This window comes from Mustela nigripes, chromosome 1, assembly GCF_022355385.1.
Source record: "Mustela nigripes isolate SB6536 chromosome 1, MUSNIG.SB6536, whole genome shotgun sequence".
Classification (NCBI taxonomy): Eukaryota; Metazoa; Chordata; class Mammalia; order Carnivora; family Mustelidae; genus Mustela; species Mustela nigripes.
In genome coordinates this window covers 80563762-80582859 of record NC_081557.1, presented here as the reverse complement: position 1 = coordinate 80582859, position 19098 = coordinate 80563762, and the positions used below count along the sequence as shown (strand labels likewise).

Genomic DNA, 19098 nt, shown 5'->3' with positions numbered 1-19098 from the left:
GCTTCTGTGTCATCACTAAATTGATGGAATCTAGGACCAGCCATTCCAGGCTGTCACAGGACACAAAGACACTGAGAAGTGGTTAATACATTCCTCCTAGATAAGGGGATCCAGTGTGTGGTAGGCTAGATGCAAGATTTCAGAGTGGATGGTGAGTGAGTTGGGAAAACATGGCACTCAGAAAGCCAGTCGACTGGAGAAAGGGCAGCACCTCGTGAAGGAGGAGCTCTACTTCCCACTTACTCGGATACGCTTGGCTCTGCGCATGTCATCGGCCGTCAGAGTGCTCTGGGTGGGCAGCACGCTCTCCTCGTGCTGGGGCTGCAGGTGTAGGCTATGAGTTTCTGGCTCATGCTCCAGAGAAGGCTGGGTTTCCTGTGGCAGCTGAGGGATGGGGAGGGTGGTCTGTTCTGGTTGATCTAGCCCATTCAGAGTAGCTGGCTCAGCCTCATCGAACTGGTCCTTGGTGGAAAAATGTAGCAAGTCCTGAAATTGCAATAACCAGGAATGATTTCCCCAGCTAGATAGAGACTCATGCTAGAGTGCCAGCTAGTATTTGGAACTGCTGCCTATTTTTTAAATCTCTAGAGTCCTAATGCTCAGAAAAAAATAGTCTCCTTCTGGGAAAACTATCCAAGACTAGGTAACTATCCACAGGATGTAAAACCAAGAGATATTCCAGACCACTTCATGAGGAAAAGACTCTGAGAGGAGAACTCATCTGGAATAAGACCATGAAACTAATTAAACATTATCCCCCAACAATATCTGGACAATTTCAACTCCTTTTTTTGGTGGCAGGGGTGAGGTGGTGATGACAGAGGGAGAGGGAGGGACAGAACCTTAAGCAGGCTCCATGCCCGGCACAGAACCCAAGATGGGGCTCGATCTCACAACCCTGAGATCATGACTTGATCTGAGATCGTGACCTGAACAAAATCAAGAGTCAAACACTTAAATGACTGAGCCACCCAAGCGCCCCCAATTTCAAATCTTGACGGCAACAAAGTTGGATTTTTGTTGTGACATTCAAGAATACGTTCAGGGTTTTTTGAGAATGCATTCTTCTCGCCTTCTGCCAGTCGTCCTCCAATTAACAAGCCACCAAGCTCGGACATGGCAGGACCATCAGCCTCCAGGAGGTATCTGTACTGAAGCCTGGTACTCATTCCAGATCCCCAGAGCAGGCATCTAACACAGAGTTCTTCCTCCCCCGGTACCTGTGTCCCGTCGTCACACTTGTCCCCATTTTCACTGGTTATTTCCAAGCGGATAAATTTTGGAGGGCGTCCTGGTCGTCGACCAGGGCCAAATCTCCTCTTGCCTCGTCCCCTTCCTCTGCCTCTTGTTCTGGGGACAGAAGATTAGGTTATAAACAACATGGTTACACAGTACTCCCTAACAAGTATTTTCCCTTCATGGTGCTGATGAGCCCCGAATCTTGATTTCCTCTCATTTTATTACTTTTCCTGATTCTTTTTTCTACTGGCAACAATCATTTTGATAATATGCACTTTCTTTTTTTTTCTTTAATTTTTTTTTTTAAAGATTTTAAAATTTATTTTAGAGAGCATGCTCACGCCGATTCATGAGTGGGGAAGGGGCAGAGAGAGGGACAAGCAGACTCCAGGCGCTGAGTGCAGGGTCCAACGTAGGGCTCAATTCTACAGCCCAAGATCAAGAGTAGACTGCTTAACTGACTGAGCCACCCAGGCGCCCTGGTAATATACACTTTCTAAATATCTCATCCCTGCCATCTATATAGCCCAGAGATATCTTAAATTATTCAGAAAAAAGGAGCTACTGAAAACTCAGAGCACTGACAACCATTTTGTTACTGAAAATTCGGAATGCACAAACATATCTCTGAAATGATGTGAGAAATGCAGACAGGACAGAACACGCTAGGCCTTACAGTGCGTTCCTAGAGACAAGATTCCGTTCTTTCCCTCCTTCTCCCATGCTTCACTTCCTATTCCTTCCAAGACATGTGGCTCGATTCTAAAGAACTTTCTTGTTTTGCTATAAGCTTCTGACAGGTCAAAACAAATTTCTAACTCAACTGTGCCATAACATGCCTTGTGAACACCAAGTAAATTTTATCTTCTTTAATAGATTTCTAGCAGATAAAATTCCTCAATAAAGGAATTCAGGAAGGGTGCCCCTAAAATCTCTTTTAGAAGATGAATGAGTGAGCGGATTAAGAGTACACTCACTTGATGAACACTGAGTATTGTATGGAACTGTTGAACCTGAAACTAACCTAACACTGTATGTTAACGATACTGGGAAGGGAAGGGAAGAGAGGGGAGGGGAGGGGAAAATAAAAAAGATGTGTGTGAGAGGTATGTGTAAAACTGACCAGATCATGTTTTATTTCTCCACTTATCTATTTAGCAATTTAACAAAAATTATATGTTGTTCCAGAATTTTTAAAAGACTCTTTCTTATAGAAAATTCTGAACCTAGATAAATGTAGAACCCAATGTACACAATGAACCCTATGTGCCCATTACCTGATTTCAATACTTAGCTACTCATGGCTAATTTTATTCCAATGTACCCCCACCCCCGGCTATTTCCCCCACACACTTATGCATTAGATTATTCTGAACTAAGTCTAGACATCATTTCAAGATAATATGCAAATATTTCCACAAATATGTCTCTACAATACAAGGACTCTTTTTTCTCTATTCCAGATAGATAGATAGATAGATATACACATGCATATTCCATAATACCATCATCACACCTTAAAAATCTGAGTTGTGGGGCGCCTGGTGGCTCAGTGGGCTAAGCCTCTGCCTTTGGCTCAGTTCATGGTCTCAGGGTCCTAGGGCTCTCTGCTCAGCAGGGAGCCCATTTCCCCCTCTCTCTCTGCCTGCCTCTCTGCCTACTCGTGATCTCTCTCTCTCTGTCAAGTACATAAAATCTTTTTTTAAAAATCTGATAGTTGCTCAGTATTATTAAATCTAGTCAAAGTTCAAATTTTCCTAATGGTCTCCAATTTCTTTTTAATAGGCAGCCAACAAATGTCTTTATATACCATGTGCCACACCCCATACTAGGCAATAAAGACAAGTTATATGTGACAGTTTTTGCCCTCAGAAGTCTAATAGCGACGGCAGGCACACAAACCAAAAAAACACAGTATAAAAAGTGTGACAACAGAGCCATGAACAGAGTTCTAGAGACACCTGACAGGGAGTGATTTCACTCTCACTATGCCCTCTACCCACCTCAGACATTTACTCCTATGGCTCCCATGGTCATATCCGAGACCAGGTTACCCTCCGTAAGTATCGAGCCCCGTCCCCTTACCTCAGTCCCACGCACTGCCCACTCGAACGTTACCTCTCGCTTTCCAGCTCACACCCGCAAATCCCTGGACTCAACAATCCTTGCATCTCACCACCACCTCCAGTGTAGTCCTTCTGTCACCTGTTTGCAGTCCTACAACCTCTTGATGTTTTCTCTCCCTTCTTCCACACATAAACTCCAAAGTCATTCACTGTAACTGCTATAATTGCTCCCTCTCGACTGCCATCCCCACTGCTGCTCCGTCACTCCTGCTGTGCTGGCAAAGCCACCACACTCTGCCGGCAAAGCCACCACACTGTGCCGTCCCACTCCCTGGCTGCTCAGCACTGGCATCATTGCAGCAAATGATACTGGACGATGACAAAGAGGCCATGCTAGTGGTCTCACTTTAGCATCATGACCACGAACCTCAAGAGAGCTCTTAATGGTATGATCGGAGGAAGTCATATGTCCTTCCCTAGAACACGGATTTTCCCACTTTCCTAAACACCGTGTCATTCCATCTCCTCTCTTTTCAAATCCTGTAAAAGATGACAACCCTAATGGTGTCCCATCGGTGCCACCGCATTCCAAAATACTCTCATTCTTCACCCGAACTATTAAAATAGCTTCCAACTGGACTCCCTGTCTTCACTCTTGATCCAAAGAAAGCACAAGTGACATTTTAATTTTCGTCCAGCATGACATTTCGACATATAAATTCACATCACAGATACTCCCTGATCAGAACCCTTTAAAGACCTATCATACTTAGAATAAAATCCAAATTTCTTACCATGACCCATAAGGCCTACCTGATCTGGCCCCTGCCTACCCCAACCTACAGGATTCTCACTTATCTATTTTTAATGTACTATGGAATGAAACCTATGATTTAGTTTGATGAAGGAACCCTCCTTCTGAAAAAAGTTTGCACATGGCAGACTGTGTGCTATCTCAAGAATCCCCATCCCAGAATCTCTTAGAGGAGGCAACGAAGGGGGAAAGATCTCCCACCGCTGGGTACTCCGATTGTGCTAGAAAAGAAGCCAACAGTAGATGAGGATGGGGGCGGGCAAAGGGAAATGACAAACAGGAACTTTCTCTCTGCAGCCCACCTGATTACCTGTCTACACACAGAAACACCCAGAAACAAACACTCAGTAGTGGACCGACAATATGGAAATGAATCTGGACCTTTAACACCCGAATTTGCAAAACGTTCAGATACCTGCTAAACACATCCAGTTTTTCATCGTGGGAATTGAGATGCTGTTGCAACTGCTCCGAGCTTATAAATCGGCGGTTACATTCGTAGCAGGGCCAGTTCTTCTCTTGCTCACGAAGAACTGCAGTCACAGGAGAGAAATCATAATGGCTGATGACCAAGAGACAGCAATAGACCTCAAATGCCCAGTGTCCTCACCATGCTCATCTCATGTAGCCCAGTGCCTATAAGCACAGTGTCTGCTATCTGCACTACTCTTTTGTTAAGAAAATCAAAGGATAGACTTTGACAAGAGTAATTTCTAGGATCTTATTTTCTTCTATATTCATATAAGACATCAAAGAACTGAACTCTGTCATACTACCGTTTCCCATCTCCCCAACACACATACCCACACAGCCTCACCACACTGGAAAGACAGAAAGCGCTACCGTGGAAAAATCTGCATCTGGATGACTTAGGGATTCTGAACCAGGGTTCATAAGCTGAAGGCCTCTTATCACAAAAAGACTTAAAAGCCAATGCCCAATATAATTACTTTAACAAAATGTTAAAGTAGCTACTAAAGCTGATTATTGGCACACCCAATCCTAGCAATGCCACTCCTGAATGTACACCAACAGAAGTACGCACATAGGTCCACTAAAAGAAAAACCTATGTAAGAATGTTCACAGTGGCACTCTTCAAAATAGTCCCAAACTAGAAACAACCCTGTTGTATAAAAAAGAATTCGGCTGGCCTTTGTCCCTGGTTCCTGGCAAACAACCTCTGAATCTTTGGAATAGCTCACATAATAGGAGTGCCATTATCAATCGTGGTAGTCTTTGACGATACGTGAGATTCTCCTAAAATGACTCAAGATAGGGGGCTTCTTGTGCCAGAAAGTCAAACTGTCTGATTACAGGGTTGGAGGCTGGAGCCTTGAGCCAGGGAGCAAGAGCTGGAGGGCAAGTTCAATCATGCAGCCAACAGTTCCATCAACCATGCCTATTTCATGACACCTCAATAAAAACTCTGGACACTGCAGTTCAGGTGAGCCTCCTGGGTTGGTAACCATACATCAGTGTGCCACAGAGGCGACATGGGACATGGAAGCTTCCTATTTGGGGCCCACACAAACCTTGCCCTAAGCACTTCTTCATCTGGCTAGTCCTGATATGTATCCTTTATAATAAAACTGTAATCATAAGCATAGCACTTTTCAGAGTTCTGTGAGTCATTCTAGAAAATTATCAAGCCTCAGGAGGTTCTAGTTCCCTAAACTGTAGTTAGTTGGTCAGAAATGCAGGTGACATGGGAACGCCAGAGCTTACAGCCAGTATCTGAATGAAGAAAGTCTTGTGAAAGACTCGGCCCTTAACCTGTGCAATGTGACCTAATCCAGGTTAAGTGTCAGAACTGCACTGTACAACCCAGATTTTCACCTATAGCGAAACAGATGCATTAATTATGGTCTAGCTGTACTCTAGACTACCAAAATAGCAATGAGGATGAACGCTTTACAATAACACACAATATGGATAAATCTCACAAACATGTCGAGCCAAAGATTCCCAGAACATACATAATTCTAGTTATATGAAGCCTGATATAAGCATACCATATCCATGGTATTAGAAGTCAGGATGTTAGTTACACCCAAGAGTGAAGAAGGCACGAGGGACTTCCAGAGCACTGGCCACATTCTGTTTCTTCATCCGGTACAGGTTATATAGGTGTGTTCCCTTTGTGAAAATTTATCTGACTGTATGCTTATGATATGTGCACTTTTCTGTACATAAATTATACTTCATTAAATTTACATTAAAAACAAAGTCAATGCCTGCCTTGTGAATGTCCTCAGAGATGATTAAATCTAGATAGAGACTGTCCTCAGGTCTAGATTCTAATTTAGTATTTGGAGGTTTTCATTACATTAAATACTACTTTCCAGCCACCCAGGAAGAAAATGTAAATATGTCACTGTCATTTGATGCCCAAATCAGACAGGGATGTGTAGCTAAAAAAAAAACAAAAACAAAAACAAAAAAACCTACTGGAATATCTTTTAAATATATTGAGATAGGAAAACCGGAGGTTACATACTGATATAATATATACAATTTAGAATTCATATAGAAAGTGGAAAATAGAAAAAAGTCCAACCACCTTTCCTTTCTTCCTCAGAAATGTCGTGAATTTTCTGGTTCACAAACTCAGCATAGGATGCAGCATACCACACCTGCAAGAACCAAGTACATCATGAAGAACTAGAGGGCACCAGCACACATTCCTTGGGTGCTTACAGTCTTTCTCCCACTTACACAAAACAATTCAGGCTTTCCCACAACCCACGAAAAACAAACAAACAACAACAACAAAATCGCACTGTGAACCCATCTCTTTAACACCACCAGATGGTCAGTCAGGAAGTGTGTTTGCCAAGACACACTCACTGTGTGTTTTCTTTCTCCTTTTTAAAAAAATTGTTTTTGTTTTTAAAAAAATGTTTTTGTTATTAGAACAACTTCACAAGAGATAATACTAATAGTCTCTTCATCAAAGTAAAACATAGCCTCTTCTGGTTGTTTTATCTGTATGTAAACACGAGTTTTTACACAGCTGGAATCGTCATGGCTTCCACCCAACGGCTGTCGCTGGGATCCCTGAGGATGATTTCAAATGCGAAGGTGCCCTCCTGAGTCTCTTCCTCCCTCCTACCCCACTGGCTACTTCTGCTCAGTCTCATCTGGCTCTTCTTCCTCTCCCTCTTCTTCTCTAAGTTTCCTCAAAGCTTAATCCAAGTTCAGGGCCTTCTTATTTTTCCCTAAAGTGATCACATCCATTTCCAACCAATTCTAAATGAGTATCTCCATCCCAGGCTTTCCCTTTCTGTTCCCTCTACATACCTTCTACTGCCTACCTGGTATTTTGTGTGTTTCACAAACACTTCAAGCTTTACATGTCCAGAACTGAATTCTAGATGCTTCCATATTGCACCCCTACCCCTGCCCATCTTCCTCATCTCAGTAAATACCCTGCCTTTCCCCCAGCTGCTCAAACTTGACAACTACAAGTTATCTCAGATTTCTCAGTGCTGTTCTGCCGTCCTTCAACAAGAGGTGCTCAGATGTTCTTCATCTCTGCTTCTCCCACCAAGATCCATGCCAAGACATGCTCTTGCCTGGTTGGTTTTCTAGGGAGATTCCCCTTTTCCACTCTTGCTCCCTCCAATCCGTTCTTCACAGGAGCAGAGAGGGCTTCTTAAAACATGATCAGATTTCATCATTCTCCTGCTTAAACAGTTTCTCACTCATAGAAAAAACCTGCAATGCTCAGTGATGGGCTCCAAAGGGCTCCACGATCTATTCTAGCTCTTACCACTCTCCATCACTACCTTTCAACAAGAGGGCCTGCTTGCAGTTCCTCCAATAGGCGACGGGCTTTCCCACCCCAACCTTTGTCCTTGCAGTTCCACCACCAGGGCTGTTGGGTTCTTCCCCTTTGCCTCCCTTAACCCTTCTACAGTGCTGGCCCCTCCCATCCTGTTCCATAGTCCCCAGCCTCATTACCATCTCCTCGGCAAGGCCTTCCTTCCCCAGCATTTGTAAACTGGTCCCTTTCCTGCTACCTGCTCTTTTTGTACCATCTGCTTCTTTCAGAGCACTTAACCACTATTTGATATTACATTTGACCCTTGAACAACAGGGGTTTGAACTGCATGGGTCCACTTATACGTAGATTTTTTTTTTTAGCACAGTACCATAAATGCACTTTCTCTTCCTTATGATTGTCTTAATAACATGTTCTTTATTCTGGCTTACTTTACTGTAAGAACGCAGTATATAATGCATACAACATACGAAATATGTGTTAAGCAACTATTATGTTATTGGTAAGGCTTTCAGTTAATGGTGGCTATTAACAGTTACATTTTGAAGAGTCAATAGTCACGCGTAGATTTTCAACTGCACAAGGGGTTGGTGCCCCCAATCTGTTTATTCAAGCAACTGTATTTGTTCACTTACAACCTTCTGCCCACTTCCCCTCTAGAATACGAGCTCCCTGAACACAGACACCGGTCTATCTTTTCCAAGTGTCTGAAACACAGTAGGAGTTCAATATATTAATCACTAAATGAATTAATCATGTATAATTGTTATGGAACACTATTTTAACAATGAAGAAATATTTATATGGAGAGTCCATTTTTCAGTGTGGAATAATAGTCTATGACAGAGTCTATGTTCTAATGTACTTGACTGTGACCTATAGCTGGATTTTGAGATAGTTTATCAGTTTGCTCTTATAAATTCTACCCTAGTCCATCAATTCCAAAATGTATATTTTTAATATCTTAACACCTCAAAAACCATCTCCATGGCATTCTGCAATCGCTGTGATGTGGCTTTCTTTCACTCATTGCTCGTTGCTCCTGCACAAACCTGGCCAAGCTCTTTGCATTGTTTTCATCTCATGCAGTTAGGTGCCCCTCTGGCACTCCATGACTTGCTAACGCTTGACAAGCAGTGCAAAAGAAGATTAAAAAAAAAAAAAAAAGCCATCTCCCTCAGAATAAATAAAACAAATATCTAAGCAATACAAGGCTGGTGCGATCACCTTGCAAGTCCTCTGTTAATACATCAAACATCAAATTGTCAGGAACCTTCCTACTGACTTAATCGAAAGTCACTGAACTTCCAAAGACATGTGTTTTAATTGAGGAAAAAGACATATATGGGTTCAGTGGGAAAAACACAGGGTCAAAACATGCACAGAAACGCCATCAGTCATCTGGAAAAATATCCCAAAGGGACCAGTGGTTCACTTATTTTAAAAAATACTACAGCAACATCAACACCTTGATGGCACAGAAGACAACAGATATACAAAATACAAACATCCGGGACAAAGTAAAAGTGGTTTAAAAAAAAAAAAAGACTATACGCAAGGCAGTTTATATGTTAACCAATTTATTTTGCTTGTATGTGCCTTTTTAAATATGCAGAAATGTAATAGGGTTTCAAAATTATCTCTAAATAAGTCTAACACAGCTCCTCGAGTAAGTAGAAAATTACTCTCTTTGGTGATAAAAATAAGCACTATAACCTAGCTTAAATAGCAGCATATTTTCTCTTAATGACGTATAAAATAATGGTTCATCTTAAAGTCACTGGTGTTTGGATCAGTGAAACACAGCATTACAAAATTAGAATGTATCTAGCCCTATCTTTGTTTATAATTATTTCCTCAGACTAATTTTCAAAAATTAGGTTTATTCAGCCAAGAACATTTTTACTTTATACTGCCAGGAATATTCTACAAAATATTGCAGTTCTGTGATAAATGTTCCTATTTTTTAAACCCTCACATTCACTCTTTGTGTTAACACTCTTTGTGTTAACTTAAATTAACAAAAAATAATAACTCATAGTTGTTTTAAGGGTTTTTAAATTATTAATATTAAAACAATTTTTAACCTTTCTTTACTAGTGATTTCTCCTCCAAATAAAGCCTATTCCCAGTATTCATGTGTCCATGTGGATACCAGAGAGGTTAGAGGTGTCTTTTCTCAGCTTTCATTCTTTGTTTTTAAAGATATTATTATAAATATCAAATATTTACTTATTTGAGGGAGAGAGGGGCAGAGGAAGAGAGAATCTCAAGCAGACTCCCCACCAAGTGCAGAGCTTAACATGGGGCTCGATCCCATGACCCCTAGATCACAACCTGAGCCAAAGTCAGATACCCAACCCAACCATCTCAGATTTTATTCTTTCTTTTCTTTTCTTTTCTTTTTTTTTTTTTTAAGATTTTAGTTATTTATTTGAGAGAGAGAGAGCAAGCAGGAGTAAGGGCAGACTCCATGCTGAACGTGGAGCCTGACACAAGACTTGATCTCAGGACCCAGAGATCATGTCCTGAGCTGACATCAAGAGGTGGAGGCTCAACTGACTGAGTCACCCAGGTGCCCCTCAGTTTTTATTTTTAAACCTTTTAATGTGTATTACAAAGATTTATCCCACTCTGTTGCTTCCTTTTCATGTAGTGTTTTGGCCATTACACTCAACTGTTACATTCTTCTTTAATTGTTTCTGCCTGTCTTTACCTCTACAGTTTTAAGAGAGAAAATAATCTTCCCTCCACAGTCAAGAAGTATTCACTTTGGTATCAAGAATTTATTGGAATAGATGATGTGAGGTGTGAATCTCCTTTTACAAAGACACAGGTTTTGTGTAGCTTTTGAACAAAGTCTAGGTCTTTGTTCTCCCCCAAAGAGGTATCTATCTGCCACTTTCACCACGTCGCAGCATTGTGCAATTCAGTGTTCATGTACTGATAAAACCATTTCTTGCCTCTTTTTCAACTATATCAGGAATTTTCCCTTAGAATCACAACAGGATTTTCATTATTTCATCAATAGTTAATATTTAGACAAATTTCTACAGAGTTATCCCCAAAGAATATATTCCTGAAATCAGAAGTCAGTTCATCGAATTCCTAGGGTAAAATGAAGCATGTAGGTAAAGAAATCTAGCTGGTACCTCTAAATTCCATGTTATAAGATCTCCTGTTTCCAACTAATTCTTCTTCAGAGTATGTAAATAACATTAAGTGACCCCAACTATAATCCCAAACTCCATCATAAATACCAGTCTGCTCCCTAAACACAACCACTTCTTTACTTCTGGGCTGAATGCCTTCGTGTAGGCCTTTGACAGACCCAAAAGTTAGGTACTTTTCATTGCTTTTTTATGGTATTATTGTAAATGTACTGTACATAGCAGGTACTCAACAAGTAAGTGAAGTAGAAGGAAAGGACCATTTTTTAAGAATCCCCCTTCAGAGAAAAAAAAAGAAAAAGAGGAAAAGCATTAAATGGTGACTATTCCTAACAAAGGTACCACTGACCCAGCACTGTACCTTCAGCTCTTGTTTGGGCTCTACGTTCTTTATCGTGGTGTAATATACATGGTGGCCATATTGGTAAGCCACCAGGTTCTGCTCCAGGTGGTTCTGGGCTGGACGTACAAACATCATCCAGTTACACAGGGTCTCATCAGATAATTCAAACCACAGGTCTTCATGTAAATCTCGGTCTTTTCTGTCCCCTTTATCAAGAGAAACCTACAACCAAAGAGAAAGTAAAAAGCCACAACAAAACAAAAACAAAACAAAATAAAAACAAATCTAACTTTTGATATGATATACATTAATGTAATAATATACGAAACACCACTCCTGAAATTAACCATATCCTGATTCTTCCTTTTGCATCTAGAAAGATCCAGGAATTGTGTCTTGCCAGGTGTAAAAGGAAAAGGCCACTTTTTGAAGACTCACTTGGAGCAGAATCACCTGGAAAAATGTTCCAGTTAACAATCTCATCATATAGATTCAGCTGATCTTCATCATTAATTAATACCTCAAAGAATACTATAAATAAGCCAGGAAATGCAAGCAAAATACTCTCTGGTTCCTTACAAGTTGCTTACTTCAGAGATGCAACTGCATTCATTAATAAGGAATAGCCTAGTGATATGTATTTCTCTTTCCAAAGTAATATTCCTTCTTGAAGATCTTGAGCGTTCACTAAGGAAAACCTCCCATGACAGCAAATGACTTCTCAAAAAAACACACCCCAAAGATTCTCCCTTCCTGCTGCCCTTTCTTGGTTCTCCAGGGTAGCTCTCCAAGAAGTAGAAAGCACAAGGGCTGCTAAAGCATCAAATGGAAAGAAGAGAGATCGGTATAAATATATTTTACAATACAGGGAACTATTCTTTAGCAATAGACTCAATAGGACAGATCTGTTTCAAAAATTAATAAGGGGTTTTCCTGAAAACTTTTTTGGTACTCGGCAGATTACATGAGTCTACATCAAGTTAATTTGAAGAAGGAAAGAAAAAGCTGTCAAAGTTTCTATTACGGACTGAATTGTGCCCTCACCAAATTCATATGTTAAAGTCCTAACCCCTCAGTATGTGACCACATTTGGAAATGAGGCTTTTAAAGCATGAACTAAGTTAAAAGAGGTGATTAAGTCATTAGTGTGGGTCCCAACCCAATTTGACTGGTGTCCTTACAAGTAAAAGAGATCAGGACACAGGGAGAGACACCAGGGACACCTGCACACACAGAGTAAAGGCATGAGGACACAGAGAGGAGGCCGTGGACAAGCTGAGGAGAGAAGCCTCAGGGGAAACCAACCCTGCTGACACCTGGATGTTGGCCTTCCAGCCTCCGGCGCTGTGAGAAAATAAATTTCTGTTCTTTAAGCTCTCCCAGTCTATGGTATTTATTACAGCAGCTCTAGCAGACTAACACAGCCCCTAAGAACACCACCTCTCAGAATGACTCACAGAATGCCTTAGGGGACTGAGACTGCGACCTCCAACTTATTGGTGAGAGAGAGAATGTTTCCATTCAAAACAAATTAAACAGAAAAAACAAAAATAAAAAAATAGAACAAAGCAAAGAAAGAAAAATACTAGCAAACAATGGTTATAGAATTGAATTAAGAGAACCCATAGGAAAACACATGCTCTTTTAAAAGTTACTAAGAACAAAAGTGAACCATACAATAAAGCATAAATTACCTTCAGATGAATGTAACAGTCTTTCAGCTCAGACTCCCTGACGAGGGGACCCTCCACAGGGCCAAACTGGGTGCGCTTGGGGATGCGCCTTTTGGAGAACACTCCTCCGAGGAACCTGTCAATGTAGAGGACCAGGGGGAGGCTTGCTCTGGCTCTGGTGAGAACAGGCCGGTTAGGGATGGGATGCAAGGGGCCGTGCTTCGGGCACACTGAGGAATGTGCATTATTACACTCCTCACACCCTGCAAGAGAGAGAAAATCTTAAAGTCAAATTCCTCAGCGTCACTTGATCTCAGGGACAAAGTTCTAACCTGAAAAATCCCCAAACTCCAAAATTCAATTAACTCCTACAATTACACTACTCATTCAGTTGTAATTCTGCTAGCTTTCATAGACCAATAAAATCCTGTCCTGTGAGGTGCTTGAGTGGCTCAGTCAGTTAAGCGTCTGCCTTCAGCTTAGGCCCTGATTCCAGGGTCCTGAGATCGAGTCCCGCATCAGGGTCCCTGCTCACTGGGGAACATGCTTCTCCCTCTCCCTCTGTCTGCTGCTCTCCCTGTCAAATAAATAAATAAAATCTTTATTTAAAGAAAAGGATGGGGATCACCTGGGTGGCACAGTGGGTTAAGCCTCTGCCTTCTGCTCAGGTCATGATCTCAGGGTCCTGGGATTGAGCCCCACATCGAGCTCTCTGCTCAGCAGGGAGCCTACTTCCCCCTCTCCACCTGCCTCTCTGCCTACTTGTGATCTCTGTCAAATAAATAAATAAAATCTTAAAAAAAAAAAAAAAAAAGGGGGGGATGCGTGGGTGGCTCAGTTGGTTAAGTGTCTGCCTTCAGCTCAGGTCAAGATCCCAGGGTCCTGGGATCAAGTCCTGCATGAGGCTCCTTGCGCAGCGCGAAGCCCGCTTCTCCCTCTGCCTCTGCCTGCCACTCTGACTGCTTGTGTGCTCGCTTGCTCGCTCTCTCTCTATCGCTCTGACAAATAAATAAATAAAATCTTAAAAAAAAAAAAATCCTGTCCTGCTCCTCTAAAATCGGGCAGAATTAGCTTGTGCCTGCCAAAAATAATACACAGGCAGTGACTTATTTCTCTGCTGGAGATTAAGTCAAATAGTAGCTCAGTACATTTACAAATCAATTATAACAGATCTGAAAAGAAAAAAGAAGAGCTTATTAGGATAAATGCTGAAAAATCTGATAAGACAGAGAGTTGAATTTTAGAGTATGTAAATTATATCTCAGTAAAGCTATTTTTAAAAAACCCTAACAATACCATTTAATCAGTTTCTTCAAAGAGAGTCATTGAAGCCTCATTGTCTAGGCATGTCTAACTCAAACAGAGGTTTGAGACTTCAGTGCATCTCGTGTGAAGGTAATGCTAAAGTGAACGAATTTAGCATTCTGTCCTTCATTGTCTTGAGTGACACACTTAGCCTCGCCCAGACAGGGCTCATTTTCAGCTCCTTCTCAGAGCAATCACTGAGCACTTAGCACCCACACTCACTCCCTCTTTCCCAGGGGCACCCATCTGTAAACTAACCACCAGAACTAGGTGGAAATGGCTACAAAACAGAGAGAAGTGCCTGGACCCCAGAGGCTTCATACGCATGACCTTTCACACACTTAATTAGCCAACTGCATTTTACCCAGCTGGGTGAGGACCTGGCTTAGGAAATAGGTACTTCCAATTTCTACAACTCTCCAATAATGTAAAGATAAAGTCAATGTATAGGTATTTGACTAAGGAGTTGCCTTGAAAACTCATGAATTCAAGGAAAAAAATAAAACAAGAAAGTTCCCTATCAGATACGGAGGTGAGTGCTGGCCCCATGCAAAGAGGCTTCGCCATCACCATATATATAGAAGGTCCCCAGAGATATGGGGAAGCTCCAAACAGCGTCAGTAATTCAAATAAATGAGATAAGAACTTTGCCATATAAGCATGAAAATGGATGGAAAGAAACAATAATTTGGCAGGTGGAAGCAGGAACCCTCCCACCCTCTCCCCAAGCAGTACAGAGAGGCAGTAAGTGTTGTGGCTAATCAGCAGCACATGGGAGCCAGACCACCTGCGTTTGAACCCTGACTCTCACAACAACTGAGCACTACCAACCCCATCCTAAGACTCTGGAAAGCATTAAACAATGTAGAAAATGTAAACCACAGGCGCGTGTAACATAATAGGCCTGTTTAAAAGGTTACTGTGGAGAGGTGAGGCAGCAGAGCCAACTTGTTAAAGCTGAAACAGCAGAACATTCCAGGAATATTCGAGAACATTCCAGGAATATCTGAGGACCAGACAAACTTACCACACTGGCTCAGGGCTGGTGTCAGACACCAGCTCCGTGGCTGAGCCACCACTCACCCCTGTTGTGAGTGTGTGTGAAGCAAAGTAGGCAGCTCAGCCTCTTCCAACCCTCGGTTCATTCATCAGTCAAATCAGAACCCTCCGGAAAGCATCGGTGCCTCCCTCCCAGGCTGTTGTGAGGACCCAGCAAGATGGTGCGTGCAGAACAAGGAGTACTGCTTCTGCACACAGGAAGCCCCCAGCCGATGCTGACCTTGTTCCCGTGCTCACACCCCCGCCCCAGGAACAGCTCACACTTACATAAGTCATGCGGGTCGAAGGGCCTCGGAGGATCTGGTTCCCAATCATCCAGGTCCGTGTCTTCACCATCTTCCTCCTCATCTTCCTCCGTATCTTCATCCTCATCCTCGTCTTCTTCCTCTTTGGCCTCCAGTCTGCCCATAGGGTTCTGCAGAGTTGCCAAAGGGTCTGAACCATCCACACCATCAATGGAAGGTAACACCTGGTTATGCACCGGTAATGAGGCCTGGACAAACAGTAACCATAAAGTTAGCATACGTTTGCTTTCAGTTAGCTGGTATGCACACATACACACACACACACACGCACGCACGCACGCGCACACACACATGCACACACGCCTAAGGTTGGAAGAGAGTCTTCACATCAGCTCCCTTCAAGACCTTGAAGAAGACATTATTTCCGTCTCTAGGTGGCAACGGATCTGCCTTCATTTTTGCCTCACCTCTGGGAAAGCTGATAGGACAGCCTGGGTGCTCCCTTCTTTAGTGTGTGCCCTATCTCCCCTGAGGCTTCTAAAACCTTTCCACACCCTCTCGGTGCATGTGTGGTATTGTGTCTCAACATCTGAACCTCATTTTAAGTCGGGTGGGGTCCCTCCTGCCTTTTCAGGGTAACCACGACACCGTGTATGTGATGATCTGATCTATCTTCAACCACTTCACTTTTTTTTTTTAATTTTTTTTTTAATATTTTATTTATTTATTTGACAGAGAGAGATCACAAGTAGGCAGAGAGGCAGGCAGAGAGAGAGAGAGAGGGAAGCAGGCTCCCTGCTGAGCAGAGAGCCAGATGTGGGACTTGATCCCAGGACCCCAACATCATGACCTGAGCCGAAGGCAGCGGCTTAACCCACTGAGCCACCCAGGCGCCCCCAACCACTTCACTTTTAAAACTAAATACATGGTACAATACCCAGCTGTAAAATTTAGTGGTTAACAGCCTCCTTTTACAGACTTCAGAGAGGCTGAAGTTTCTAAGTAAATGAAAGAGATGTTTATTTGTTTCAGGCTAAAATTAGTCTTTTAGGAATAAGAGAAGGTGTGGGGCATGTATTGGGTTACTACTACCTTACCAAATATACTAGCAAAAAAATAAATGGCACCTTAAAAAGCTCCCTGCCCGAATAAGTGTCTTGGGGTTCCATGGGACCCCAGATTCATTTATTTAATCTTCTTTCTCCTGCCTAATTAGCACCATAAATCATACTCCAGCCATGTCCCTTTCCTGTTCAATGAATAAATCAAGTTTTTTAAATGCCTACTCCATTTTTCTTTATCTTCTCCTATGTTGTCATCCTCTCCTAGAATGTTCTTCCCTTTCCAATCTTCCAAACCCGGTAGTGGTCCAGTTTCTCCACAAACCATCCCTGACCACTCCAGGCCTCCCAACGCTTCTCTGCTCTGACCCCTGCAGCATCTGGAGTCCGGAATCCCGATCCACAACATCATCCAGCCTCTGCTCCAACATTTCATCACCTCACCGGACAGCCCGAATCATTTGGGATGATTCAGGGGCAGTTCTGCGGGGCCAAGGTCTCCACATGTGCATCAGTGGGCGGGACCTACACCTTCCCCTTCTAGGGAGACAGAATCCGTGGAGACACGAAGGTCTTCAAATAGTTCAAGACCAAAACCCCTAATTCATTCAATCATGTTCACATGGCCCAATTGCCAGATCCCTCATCATCCTGTTGTCTTCATTCATTCCTTAATGGATTCCACATTTCTTGATAAATATGGCTTCAGATTACATTAGCATTTATGACAGCCATTGTTCTACTGCTGACCCAGTTTGAACTGGCAAATCACTAAAATCCCTGAGTACTTTCCCTCTCACACCATGCTATTAAGCCATTTTACTCCTCCTCATGACTTAAATAGCTGATTTTTTACTTAAATGTGTGAGGGTGTGGCAGGGGGGAGTTTTGCATTTATCAGCAGTATATTTCAATTTATCACTTTTTCTGTTCTTCCAATCTGCCAAGATCTTTAAGCATCTTGATTCCAACATATCATGTATTAGCTGGCCCTCATACCTTTGTACCCATTGCCAATCACCATCTAGATTTCAATTAGTATGGATTTTCCTGTGAGCCCTTCTTGCCTCTCCAATGGCACCTCAGGGAAGTAGACCATGGGCTTTGGAGCCACACAAACTTGGATCAAAATCCTGGCTCCACCACTTGGGTAGGGGCGAGGGGAACCTCAGTTTCTGAAGCTCTGAACCTCAGCTTCTTTATCTGCAAAATGGACATAGCAATGCATACAGTATCTGCTACTCTGAAGAATAAATGATACAGTACGTACGTGAGGTCGGTAGTAGAGTATCTGGCATTTAGGAAGTGTGTAATGTTAGTTAAGAATCGATGATTATTATCATAAGTCCTTGAAGGACCAAGATACCACATATGTCCTCCACAACCTTACAAGATGGCTGAGCATGTCACAGAGATTCGATGGAGATTCATTCTAGAAATACATTTGGACCTTTAGGAAATGACATCAATCCTTTCAGGCGTATAAAGGAACTCTACTATATTCACAAAAAAATCCTTTTTCAGTTGTGCTTCTGAGAGCTTCTTCAACTCCATGAAGAAAGAGCATTGTGTGTGTTTACAGAATCCCACCTGCCCAGCAGCTGAGGACCCCCGCCAGGCATCGGAAACACTCGGGCTCTAGGAGCGGCTAGAACCAATTACCTCGAAACAACGCACACGTGTTTAAACACACATCCATTTCACCCAGGAGCCAGACTTGTATGTGACACTCCGTCTCTGGCTCGGGGCCTTTAGAGGCTTTATATACGAGGACAGTTCTGGGAGATGCTTCAATGTCAATAAAAACAGAAAGAGCAGGAGACTTCTGGCAATGAACCCGCGGGTGCCATCGCACCCCCCGCCCCCAAACTCCCACCTGATCCTGCTGCCAAGCTATCCTGCTGTCTCAGAGCACCGTTCCATTCTCACCCCTCAATTTTAAGCCACTTAAATTTCAGGCCAGCGTTGGTGATGAATGTCACCACACCATAAACAAACTAAAGCATATATATCAACCTGAACTCCATACACATTTGTTATCCCTCTGCAGAGCCGACCAGAAAGAAGGAATTCAGGAATCCAGAGTCATTCCAGGGAAGTTGTGATGTATTTTTTTTTCTTCAACAGATGCTGCTAGAAACACTGCAGTTAGACAGGGTTACTGCTGGCTTCTCACCACTGCTGAGAAAGCTGACATGAAAACACTACCAACAACCTCCCCCCCACACACCCTGGCTGGAACTCTCTTAAAGGCTGTCGCAAAGACAAGGCTCGAACACTTCAGCATTATGTTCAAGAACTGATGCCGAAACACAGGTTGCGTGTAGACCAGAATCAT

At 42.6% G+C, this 19098-nt stretch overlaps 1 protein-coding gene across 2 annotated transcripts in view; it reads right to left on the bottom strand.

The window, feature by feature from the left end:
• The window catches only part of PRDM10 (PR/SET domain 10), a 95969-nt gene that overhangs the window by 30339 nt on the left and 46532 nt on the right, over positions 1–19098 (bottom strand). For both annotated transcript variants that reach the window (XM_059413835.1, XM_059413843.1), the window contains exons 5-11: positions 15722–15947; positions 13112–13353; positions 11436–11639; positions 6681–6753; positions 4535–4652; positions 1221–1350; positions 244–486 (exon numbers count right to left, since the gene is read on the bottom strand). In XM_059413835.1, the coding sequence (XP_059269818.1) occupies positions 244–486; positions 1221–1350; positions 4535–4652; positions 6681–6753; positions 11436–11639; positions 13112–13353; positions 15722–15947 (1236 nt within the window). The remainder of the gene's footprint in view (positions 1–243; positions 487–1220; positions 1351–4534; positions 4653–6680; positions 6754–11435; positions 11640–13111; positions 13354–15721; positions 15948–19098) is intronic.